Here is a 12,512-nt window from a genome sequence, read left to right on the forward strand (position 1 = left end):
GAGTTGGCTACTCCCCCTTAATGGCGGAGACCATCACCCAGGCTAGGGCCCCATCTACTAGGCGGTTACACGCCCCTAGACGGCGCCTCTTTTCATCCTGGTGTCTCTCTCAACGAGAAAGACCCACTGAGGTGCTCGTTCAGGATTGTGTTGTACGCCACCTTCCTTTTATACCGGACATCTGGGAGCAAGACCGGCATGCAAATTTCATTCGCCAAATTTCATTGGCCTTTTCTATAGTAGTCAGAGTTGATTGGTTCTCAAGGGCGAACCCCATCTGTCGTTCTCGACACAACGTCTCGTTCCCTCCATCAGGGAACTGAGGTTACATACATAACCAAGACGTTATTATCGTAAAAAAATTAAAGGCGAAAATGTTCCAAGAGATTAACGTGAATATATGAAAATTAATAAGAACTATAATAATGGATAGCTATCTCGCTCAATTGTGATATTGTTTCTTCTCCATTCTACAAAAAGGTTATAGTTTGATTTGGAGTATTTCAAAATGCAACCTGCGATTTGATTGGATGTTTAAAAACAGCGATCACATTTATTAAATGCAATTTTTCCACAAACCCAAAATAAATCTCAATGTACTGTAACTCTATATCAAACTGAACTGTAGGAGGAAAGCAGGACGCTACCAGCTGCGTAAAACAGAGATGTTTACACATATCCATCCTCAAAGGGTGTGGACGTGGGTACTTCAGCAAATACATGAGAACATGCTTTTGGTTTAAACAACTTTGATGAAGAGATGTGCAATATATATAAACAGCATGGAGTAAGTTGATCATCTGCATCAGAATGTTGTAATTGGCCAAAAGCCATTGTGAATTAGCATGACTGATTTACAGGCAATTTTTGAAAAGGTCCTTTTCATTTACCAGTAGAGACTGTTTGAGTGAAAACAGCTATTGTTAGGAATATTGAAGAAGAAGGAAGGAGGCTGGAGCAAGATGGGCAGAGTTCAGTGAATATAGGAACTGTTAAAGTGTATGTAGACTAAGAAGGATCTATACCCTGTAGGCGGAGTATGGAAGTATGTCCAAGAGCATGTGATCCTTTCTGCCCTCCGACCGGCCATACAGAAGAACATTATTCTTGTTGGATTCTCCAGGGTCGCACCCTTCCCCACCTGCAAAAGCATACGTACAAAGCAAAGACTGAACACATTTCCCCACAGCATGTGTTCTACTTGTTTTGACAGAATTCTGCTTCCAAAAATCAAACACAATCACACAACACAAAAAAGTCATTTAGCAGACGCTTTTATCCAACGTGACTTACAGTAATGTCAGAACATCCTAAAGTACAATTTCAGAACTGATACCGAAACATTGTTTATTTTTATTATAACTAATAACGTTGAAAGCTAAAGTGACTGTAACCTCTGTTCACACCACAGAGTTGGAAAATGCAAATCTTAAGACTCCTGTGGATCGCAACCTCTGAATGGAAGGCATTAAAACATTTAGGATGAGAATAAAGCCAATTACAGAGGAGAACATATTTCAGTTCACATAGATGTCCATATTCATTTACCAAAACAGAAAGTCAAGTGTTCTAGTGTTGGTTTAGAACAGGGCTATTCAAATCTTACCCTGGAGGGCCGGAGCACTGCAGAGTTTAGATCCAACCCTGATCAAACTTGCACACCTGTGATTTTCTAGCGATACTGAACAGCTTGATTAGCTTGCTCAGGTGTGTTTGATCAGGGCTGGAGCAAAACTCTGCAGTGCTCCGGCCCTCCAGGGTAAGATTTGAATAGCCCTGGTTTAGAATATGAGAGAACACACGTCAGCATGAAGAAAACTTACCCATGGTAAAGTGGAATCGCAGGTTGCCGTAGAAAGTGGTGTTAAGATATGGAGTGCACACTTTCCTCTGTCCGTCTCGGAGAAAGACGAGCGCTGAGCCTGATTCTATCTCCCCACATTGAGTTCCATACACAGCACCACTAATGTCCCATCTAAAGGAGTAAAGTTCCAAATGAAAAAATAGAGAGTATTCATGACAATATCTGACGTGTATGTGCACAAGAAAGACACGCACCCCTCCTATCCTATCAACCAGTCACTTGTGATGTTAACATTTATGCCACCTTGTTTCCTCAACAGATGGGAATTTTCATGAATTCACAAATGCATGCCCACATCACGCATGACTATTCAACACTCATCACTAAAGTAGCTAGTAAAACCATGTTCAGTATGTTTCTTTTCCATAGATCATACTTACCCACTGACGGGACTCTCAAAGTCCTCCTCCCAATAACTGCGCCCTTCCTCTCGGTGGAGATCTACATCTCGCGTAGAAGCAAAACTATGTTCAAATCCCTCTCCGCCATGGAAGTACAAGGAGTTTCCCTCTGACTGACAAGCATGCTGTCAAAAAAAGACTTTGTGTGAATTGTAAACAGGTGGTGAAGTTGTGGATGACTTTCATGAAAGTGTACGAGAACAGTCTGATGAATTGTTAAAGATTAAATGAATCTGTTACAGCTGTAACCTCATCATGTAGCCTTATAACTGATTCCTGTTTATCCAACGGTTTCTTTGGCTCAGCTGGTGAAGCATTGTGTTATCAGAGCAGAAGGTGGTGGGTTTGATTTCCAAGGAACACACATGCTAGTATCTAGATTGAATGTTATGTAATTGATCCTTTTAGTACCTTTACGGTAGCTCCTGGGAAGAAGAGCCAGTTGGCTGTGTCCAGAGGGTCCATGTTGTCCTCCAGCAGGGGAGGCCGGTTGGCTGTGTTGAGCAGCAGTACGTTATCAAGGCCCCAGCAGGACTCATAACCATCAGGCCCAACGGGTGAGTCCTGACTCCAGCGCAGATGCATGGCCTCCCCTCTGCAGTCTTGGTTTAATGGTACGAGATGAACCACTGTGCTGCTGTTAGTGGGAGCCCTGTGTGTGAGCAAGAAAGAAATTTTTAAAACAAAGACAGATCAAGACTAATGCCACTTCAACTAGACCAAGACGCATAAACAAACCTGATCTTCTCCAAAGTGTTCCAGTTTTCAGAATTGTTCAGACCGCACGAGATGATTATATTGGGGTCTGAGTAACTATACCTGCAGGAACCTGATCCTGGAAAACAAAAACAGGTTTATCCAAAAATGTACATTCACCCGTATTCCAAATAAACTCATCAACGATCACCCCAAAAACATATAAAGAGTAAACTGATGGCGGAAGAGAAAGAATTCAGCGTGTGGTGGTCACACTCACCCAAAGCAAACTGCAGCATTGAAGCTGTGCTTGTGTTCAGAGCCACTGTAGTCTAAAAGAGAATGGTTGAAAAAATCATGAACTTCACAATGCCAGAAGCAGAATGTCTACATTATCATATGATTTGTGTTCAGTGTACACTGCATGTGGCCTGTGTAATAATGTCATTCAAACCAAAGCATGGAAGAAGTGAATTGTCAAGCTTCTTGCTATGTCTATTCCCAGCTCATCTTTTTAGAAAATAAATATACTGTTTACAGTAAATGTGTCAATAAGACCAACGTGACTGTTCCCAGTAATTAGTTACAAGACAGTCTTTCATAAAAATATGTTGAAGCATATGTTCTAGTATATTTAATTATATCATCATATCTATTAGCGATGTAGCACAATTGAGTAGGTCTAGCACACAGTGTCTCTTAAAGCAGCGGTTCTCAATCCTGGTCCTCGCGACCCACCGCTCTGCATATTTTGTGTATCTCTCTTGTTTAACACACCTGATTTAAATCTCTAGCTCATTAGAAGAGAGCTTAATGACTGAACCGCGTTCCGATTGACGTGTTCCCTGAACTGTGTTCATTGCTCTCTACTCCCTGCACACATGAAATCGGCCGACGTTAATTTAAGAACACGAAGAACAAAACTTACTACGGAAGATTGAAGGGTAATTTAACCGTAATTTTGAGATTTGCGCAACATTATCCACATTTCGAACGGGATTTATGGCAGAATATCTAGTGATGTTTACTTCGCAAGGCTCTTATGGGCGTATTAAACAAACCTCCGAAGCGGTAGGAGAAGCATACAAAATATGCAGAGCAGGGGGTCGCGAGGACCAGGATTGAGAACCGCTGTCTTAAAGCATAAGCCCAAAGAAGCAGTGGGTTACAGTGCATTTTATAACAGCTAAGGGCGTTGTGGTATGACATGAAGCATCATATTTGATCAAAGATGTCAATTCTGTGTCATACTGTACTAATCTTCTCTTTTTTGTGTAATTTGCATCAACCCAATACATGATGAACGGGACGTTAAGTTTGGCTAACTAGCACTATTCCACTATTCATAAGGCATTACCAGTTCTCTCGGTCCAAAAGGCTCACAAAACATCACAGCTTTTCCATGCATCAGTACACCACACTGCTCTCCAACTTCACAGTTACTGCAGTCTGACCTGTGAGAGAGGGAGACAAAAGAAGAACACATTAAGAGCAGTAAAATGACCCAATGCGGTGTTTTGAAATCTGACAGCTGGTTAATAGCTGTTTGGACTTGACACTGGTCCTTAGTTGCTCTTCATGTTTGTATATCTAATGCCTTAAATGCTCCAGCAAGAACCAGACAGTTTAACTTCCATAGATGAATGAATGTGATCAGTGCCGTAGCGTCTGGGTATGCATGGGGGATAAGGGGCCACATCAAAGTTTTATTTATTGCCGTACAATAATCTAGAAAATGATGAGATGACTGATCTCCGATCTGATGTTCTGATGACACCAAAGGCATTGTGTAGTGAGTAAGTAGTTACTACTAGCTAGTAGTTCTGACGCTACATATGAATGAAAGATCGAATCCACCTTCAGACAAACTACATTTTCACATATCAGATCATATAGGCATTTATTTTCAACAAAATGAAGAAAATATGAATGAGCTTGTCAATGTCAATCTGATTGAAGTGGCCAATCAAATGAAGGAAGGCGAGGATTACTGTCCAATCACATGAAAGAAGGCGGGATTTGCTTTTGACAGAAGCCGAGGTTAAGGTCTGCTTTAGCTGTGAATGAGCAGAGCGATGTAAGTAGATAAATGTTTGACAGCTGTGTTCTCTTATAAATGTTGAGGCCGCTCACATATTGCCTGTAAAACAACGTAGTAAACACTGGCTCCCTCACTTTTTCCTTCTTTTTTGGGAGTTTGCACTCCCTCGGGGTCTGCCATTAATATTTGAGTGCGGTTGACACACATCAACATATGATTGAATGAGCCATTTATATAGCCCTTTATTGTGTATTGCCCATTACAATCATATAAGTGTGGTTTCTAAATAACCAACCTGAGTAAACCCATGTCCAGCATTGTGCAACGCGGCGTGAACTGACGGAGGGGGTCCATAAAAATGTTTGCATAAAATGACTTACTGAATGTAATGTGTATTACTCACCAGATATTTAGATTCAGCTCTTCAGGTGTGTTGTACTCAAAATCATCACGGAGAACAGCATGATCGCCATGAACCACAGCTTCAGCCAACAGAAACAGACACATTTCAAGTAAGAACAGATAAATGCTACTCCAGAGACGGTTTGATGAGTAAGTGTTATATTTGTGTGAGAGTGCTGATGATGGTTTGACTCACCCAGACTGGGCCGCATTGGAGACTTAGTGGGAGCTGAAACATAGAAGTTACACATGACTGCACAGCAGCTATATCAACATGAATACATGACACAAAGAGACGCTTGCACAGTAACTGTAAGGTGTCTGTGTGTTGTTCCAGTTTCACATTATTTATTATGAAGTGGTAGTGTGTGGTCTTGTTGGCCTTTGTAGTCTTTTGTGCAGCCGCGTCCAGGTGTTCTGTGTTTCTCCTGATTGTCACATATATAAATGAAGAGTTTTTTCAAAATGAGATCAAAACAAACCATCTGTAGTTTGATTAATATCAATTAGAATGCGCAAAAAAAAGGTTTCATTTTTTAACCAAACTCTTCATATATATGTACCAGTTGCTGCTAAGTTGCATTGATGATGTCAGGTGCATTAAGAGAAGATGAAGAGGAAAGAATGTACATCGGGTGTGTTTTGCTATATACTTTTATGAAGCCATCATTCCCTTTATCCTTGAATATTAATTGTTAATTTGAAATTCTATTATATTTTCACCAGACAGCTTACGTTTTGCAATTAAAAATGAATAAATATTCCATTTAAACAGATATCTACCATCAACTTAGCATCAATTGTTTCTATCATGTTTCTCACTCACATGTTTAACTCATGAACGGAGAGCTTAAAGAAATTCCTGAATATCCCACTGTTGAGAATGACTTTGTAGTGGACTACAAAACACTCAACGCATAAATGATTCTTATCCACATGACTTAAGAGTACCAATAGTCCTCATGTTTCTATTATCTCTCATCATGTTTCATGTCTGTATATGTTTACTTCGTAAACTGCACACAGGTTTATCAAACTTGCATTCATTGGATGATTGTTACAACAAGACCTACTTCTTATAATAAACCTACATGTAGCAGGCATCATTAAAACTGACTCTTTCTATAGATGTGTGCAGTACTATCGCTTGAAGATTAGCGAATTATAATCAATCACACTGATATAAATGTGCAATGTGACACAAAAGCCATCAAGTCAAATGTTCATTGTTCTCAGTGGTGCGGCTACTCTTGCAGCTGAATCGTCACTGTCAAGGTGAATAAATCATATTTTACATTCAAGTTGTGAATGTTGCCGTCTACACTTAATGTCACAAGATATCTGAAAGAGTATCACTGTGCTGATCCTTTTTAAACACTTAAGCTTTTTACACTTGGTTTTGAAAATATCTAATGAACAAAAAGTATTAAAAAGTGCTTTTCAACTTTGTGTTTTTGAAATAATCCTATACAGTGTTTTTCCATTTCCTGAAAAACAGTGATTTTGAATATCGAAGGTTTTGGAAGGACAGCGACGAAATATACTCTAGAATTTGCTCGGTAACTCGCTGGGAGACTGCTGATATTGCTTCACGAGTTCACCTTAGCAAATAATTAAAGGGGGGGCAGCGTGGATACGCTGAGAATTTAGTATGCGTATTTGGCGTGCTGTCCGGGGAGAGGGCTCCGGGGTCGGCATTCTCTCCCGACCCCGGAGCGCTCCCCCTTTGTTCGGGGCGAGGGCTCTGGTCTATGTTTGCCCGTGCCCCGAGCGCTTTCCCCCCCCTTTGGGTAGAAAATAGTTTTTTATGGTGAGGAGTCGGGGTGGAGGTGGGATGCTGCAAAAATCTATGAATGAAGGAGGTAAGGAGGTTTCACGATTTATAGAGCTCGTTCTGGTTTGGAAGGATAAGTGATGTGATTGCTAATGCCGGGCAGCTGCGTGATTTCTGATGCCGTGCAGCTGCTTAATTATTTGCACGTGCTCCTCCCGAACTTTGTTAATAAAACATCATTTCACGAGTTCACCTTAGCAAATAATTAAAGGGGGGGCAGCGTGGATACGCTGAGAATTTAGTATGCGTATTTGGCGTGCTGTCCGGGGAGAGGGCTCCGGGGTCGGCATTCTCTCCCGACCCCGGAGCGCTCCCCCTTTGTTCGGGGCGAGGGCTATGGTCTATGTTTGCCCGTGCCCCGAGCGCTTTCCCCCAAAAATGCGACTGGTGCAGGACAGCAGCCAAAGCTGGGCGTTATTGCCCCCCCAAAAATTAGCAAGGTTTACAGCTGTGAGTTGCTGGCCTTCGTTTTGAATAGGGTCCCGGCTGGAGCCTCTGCGGGGTTTTATTTCTGTGGGCTTCTGTGCGGTATGGATACTGGTGTGGTCATTGGAAACGTGGATGAGGCCCCTGTGCGGAAGGTGCTGCTGCTGCGGTTTAAATGACGTGTATGGGAACCCCTACTGGGACGACGCTACGTCTGAGGCGGTAGAAAGCTACTGCCGGGGCGGCGTTGCTGCGGCGGATTTAGATATAGATAAAAGGGGCCCCGGCTGGGGTAGCACTGCTGCGGTAGTGTAAACAACGGATAAAGGCCCCTGCTGGGGTGGCGTTGCTGCTGCGGTGTGAAAATGTAGATGAGAGACCCCTGCTGGGGTTGCGCTGCTGCTGCAGTGTGGAATATAGGTAGAACCCCTGCTGGGGCGTCAATGCTGGTGCAGCGGGAAATACAGATGAAGGCCCCTGCTGGGGAAGCACTGCTGCTGCAGTGTGAAATATAGATAGAGACCCCTGCTGGGGTGGTACTGCTGCGGCAGTGTGAGATAGAGGCCCCTGGTGAGGCGGGTACTGCTGCTGCAGTTGAAATAAAAGCCCCTGCTGGGGCGTCACTGCTGGTGCGGTGGGAAATACAGGTGAAGGCCCCTGCTGGGGAAGCACTGCTGCTGCAGTGTGAAATGTAGATAAAGACCCCTGCTGGGGTGGCGCTGCTGCTGCAGTTGGAAATATAGATGGAAACCCCTGCTGGGGAGCACTGCTGCTGCAGTGTGAAATATAGAAAAAGACCCCTGCTGGGGTGGCGCTGCTGCTGCAGTGGGAAATACAGGTAAAGACCCCTCCTGGGGTGGCACTGCTGCTGCAGTGTGAAATATAGGTAAAAGCCCCTGCTGGGGCGTCACTGCTGCTGCAGTGGGAAATACAGGTGAAGGCCCCTGCTGGGGAAGCACTGCTGCTGCAGTCTGAAATATAGATAAAGACCCCTGCTGGGGTGGCACTGCTGCTGCGGTGCGAAATACAGGTAAAGGCCCCTGCTGGGGTGGCACTGCTGCTGCAGTGTGAAATAGAGATAAAAGCCCCTGCAGGGGCGTCACTGCTGTTGCGGTGTGAAATGCAGGTGAAAGCCCCCCTGCTGGGGAAGCACTGCTGCTGCAGTGTGAAATATAGGAAAGGACCCCTGCTGGGGTAGCACTGCTGCTGCAGTGTGAGATATGGATAGGGACCCCTGCTGGGGTAGCACTGCTGCGGCAGTGTGGAAAAATAGGAAAAGGCTGCGGTTGTGAGCTGCTGGTGTGTGTGGGGGATTGCCGGCGGGCTGGGGTTAACGGTTTTGGTTGATGAGGGTTCGGTGTGCTTCTTTAATGTGGGAACGATCGGAACGAATGTAGCTTTTGAAAGCTTCTGAAGACCAACGGCCGAGTGTTTGGATTTGGTGCTGGGAGAGTCCTTTTTGGGCCGCTGTTGTGGCTGCTCCGATTCTGAAGGAGTGGCTGGAAAAGTTATCGGCTGGGATGCCTGATTGGATCAAGACTAGCTTGAGGTGTTTCTGGAACCAGAAACGCGTGGTGTGGCGGTTGAAATCGTCTACGAAGAGAGGGTCGGAGGGGTTTAGGGTTTGTGTGCTTCTGAGCTGGAGGTAGGCTTGGAGGGTTTGGTATGGTTGGAGAGCTGATGGTAGATTAAATATGTATATTAGATGGCCTCTCTTTGTTTGGTCTGTCTTACTCTGTTTAATAAAGTAAGATATTGTGTCGTCATCCATTACGGAGAGATCTGAAATGGTGGGGTGGATGTCTGGATTGAATTTGGATGTGATAGTGAGTTCTGAACATCTGAGGAAACCGAAAAAAGCTAATAGGAACATGGCGTCCAGTGTGCGGGCAGTGTGCGTGGAGTGGTAGCCTTGGCGGAGAGTGATTATGCACTTAGTCAGTATTTCTAGTGTTATGGGTTTTCTGGGGTCAGGGCGGGTGGGGTGGGCTCTTTGGATGCCTTTGATAAGCATGGAGGTCTGTGAGCTGGCTATTTGGGGTGAAGGTGATCCGAAAATGAGTTTGTGGAAAAATTGTAATCCGCTTAGGTATCCTTTAATGGAACTGGCTTGGAGGTTTTTTGAGGTGTTTAGGTGGGAGATGAATGAGGTGATGGCTAGCATTGAGAAGTCTGGGAATGTTAGGATGAATTTAGCGTGGAACGATTTGAAACATTTCCAAGCTGTGAGATAAGATTGTAGGGTCCTGGGGGAGACTGAGAGGATGATGTGGCTGAGAGAGACGTCAAGGAGGGGCTTCAGTGGGTGGCCTAGGGGAATATTGGTTACGAATAGGGAGGTACTAGGGTGGGGTGTTGGACTGCTTCTGAAACTAGCTGCCTGAACTTCGGCTAATATCTGGTCCGTAATGTTGCTGGCTACGGGAGGAGGTTCCCAGGCTGGTGCGTTCGGGGGGATGGCTATTGGTGTTGCGGAGTGAATGGTGAAGGCGGCACGGGATGTGGTGTGTGGGAACAAAGGGGCGGCTGCTGGAGCCGCGTACGGATGCAGCATCACGCTTTGGGCGGCTCCAGAGCCTGAGGCAATAGGAAATGGAGAGGAAGCTTGAACCTGCGCCTGTGCCTGTAACGGAGGCAGCCTCGCGTTATCAATTGGCAGTGTGGCTGCAGGCCAGTGGCTAGGGTAGGATAGAGTGTTGTGGAATAAGGGGGCGGCTGCTGGAGCCGCGTACGGATGAAGCATCACACTTTGTGCGGCTCCAGAGCCTGTGGCAATAGGAAAATTGAAAAAGGTTTGGGCCTGCGCCCGTGCCGGAGGCAACCTCGCGGTATCTGAAGGCATTGGGGCTGCAGGCCAGAGACCGGAGGGAAAGTGGGACGGAGGATAGTGGGATAGGGTAGGGAGGGTTGCCGCTGGCGGGCGCGTGCTCGCGCCGCCGTGGTGGTGATGGACCGGCGTGGAGTCGTCGGAGGTGCTGGACTCGGGTGATCCTGCAGCCGGCTGGGTGCTGGTGTCCGCGTGGTCCGGGGCGTGGCTTAGGCTGGCCGAGTGCCGTCCTTGCTTGCTTGGTGAACGGCGCCTCTTCCTAGCCGTGGTTGGAGTAGACGATTCCTGGTGTTGGAGGATTGTGGTGCTGCAGGTCTTGTCAGCGGCTTTTAGTTTTGATGTCGGAGCGGTTGTTAGAACTCCGGGCAGGCTGGAGGTGTATAGGTGGTTTAACTCCGCCTTTGTTGCCTTCTTGGAGAAAGGGATGTCTGCATTTTCTAGAGCCTGTCTCAGGGTTACGACTGTCCATTTCCTCATCTCAGGAATCGAGCGTTGAGCCGAGGTGTAGGAAGAGGCGGAAGAAGCTGCTGATGCCCTGGATGGCGGACTAGATGACGCCGTGTTGCTTCGTCGTTTTGGGGTGTGACGGACGGTGCGGGAGGGCTGGCGGCCTCTTGGTGTCTCTGTCCTCTTACCCGTAACAGCTTCTTGTCCTGTGCTGGTTCTTTGGTGAGCGGTCGAGCTTTCTGAGGGACCCTGGTCGGCAAAGAAGTCGTTGTTTTCCATTTCGGAATTGTCGATCTCAGACATGCCGCTGTATGCTGCAAAAATCTATGAATGAAGGAGGTAAGGAGGTTTCACGATTTATAGAGCTCGTTCTGGTTTGGAAGGATAAGTGATGTGATTGCTAATGCCGGGCAGCTGCGTGATTTCTGATGCCGTGCAGCTGCTTAATTATTTGCACGTGCTCCTCCCGAACTTTGTTAATAAAACATCATTTCTTGTGATTTATATTCCATAATCATAAACATCTTACATTTAACTTCTTCATTTGGGATCCTAAGGCAGATTAGATTTCAGGCTCCATTCTATCCTTTTCTTTCTCCTTTTCATAAAAGGAGAGTCAAAAATAAAGAGTAGCAAGTGTGATTTAGCCTGAAGAATCGTTTCCTGAAGGGTCAATGGTCTATAAAAGCCTGATGTGAGGTGTGGATTTAGACTGCGTAAGGAAAATGCTTCTCAAAGTTCAATAAAATGTGTATAATGTGATGTCTGTATTGAGGACAACATCATTGTTTTGTATCGCTGGTTGTCAATCTCAAATTGTAGATCATTCTCACAACAGACGATGAAATGAAACATGAGCAGATATTATTGACTGCTGAATTCTTCTTCACTTCAGGTCTATAAGGCTTCTCCTCAAATCTCTCTCTATTGTAGAGCCTGACTGAAAGAACTCTTTCCAAAAGGTTTAGTTCATCTTATCTAAAGCCTCAGGGCGCTAGAACTATCATTAAGCTGTGAAATGATACCGTCATCATCCGTTCTTCACTCACAGTGATAAAACAATAAAGTTTCCAACCATTGGTTGATACAGTAGGCCTGACCTATTTTCCATGAACTGGCTTGTAGATTACAAACTGATGCTCATAAAGGTCAGTGGGGCGCTGTGGATGATGGTGATGATGAGTTAGGATTCTTCTGTAAACTCATTATCATGCGTTCGTGTTTATGAGGCATGCCCACTATTATTTTACACACACACGGCTGACCTCTGCACACACACCCGCGCACATTCTCTGATGGGTTCTTGACAGCAGACTAAAGAGTAGACATCAAGTGTTCATTCTCAGTCAGACTCATTTCAGGCTTAGCTTAATCCTCCATCGCTCTGTTAAGAAGTTTAATTACCACAGGCGCTCTCCCTGCAGATCTGTGCTAATGCAGATGGCTTACACTGACAGTTTAGCAGTGCTCCGTTTCCTCCGATAAAGATGTGGAACATTCTCCAAGTTCTCTGATGTAAAGCCGGACACTCAGACGGAGGCTGGCACTGGATGTTATTAAGCTCGGGTTTTTTT

At 45.2% G+C, this 12,512-nt stretch overlaps 1 protein-coding gene across 3 annotated transcripts in view; it reads right to left on the reverse strand.

Moving 5' to 3' along the window:
- Positions 1-12,512, reverse strand: part of reln (reelin) — a 123,230-nt gene that overhangs the window by 54,519 nt on the left and 56,199 nt on the right. For all 3 annotated transcript variants that reach the window (XM_056765591.1, XM_056765590.1, XM_056765589.1), the window contains exons 5-13: positions 5,601-5,633; positions 5,406-5,484; positions 4,319-4,415; positions 3,242-3,293; positions 3,004-3,100; positions 2,677-2,917; positions 2,245-2,390; positions 1,824-1,975; positions 1,026-1,141 (exon numbers count right to left, since the gene is read on the reverse strand). In XM_056765591.1, the coding sequence (XP_056621569.1) occupies positions 1,026-1,141; positions 1,824-1,975; positions 2,245-2,390; positions 2,677-2,917; positions 3,004-3,100; positions 3,242-3,293; positions 4,319-4,415; positions 5,406-5,484; positions 5,601-5,633 (1,013 nt within the window). The remainder of the gene's footprint in view (positions 1-1,025; positions 1,142-1,823; positions 1,976-2,244; positions 2,391-2,676; positions 2,918-3,003; positions 3,101-3,241; positions 3,294-4,318; positions 4,416-5,405; positions 5,485-5,600; positions 5,634-12,512) is intronic.

Source organism: Triplophysa dalaica, chromosome 14, assembly GCF_015846415.1.
Source record: "Triplophysa dalaica isolate WHDGS20190420 chromosome 14, ASM1584641v1, whole genome shotgun sequence".
Lineage (NCBI taxonomy): Eukaryota > Metazoa > Chordata > Actinopteri > Cypriniformes > Nemacheilidae > Triplophysa > Triplophysa dalaica.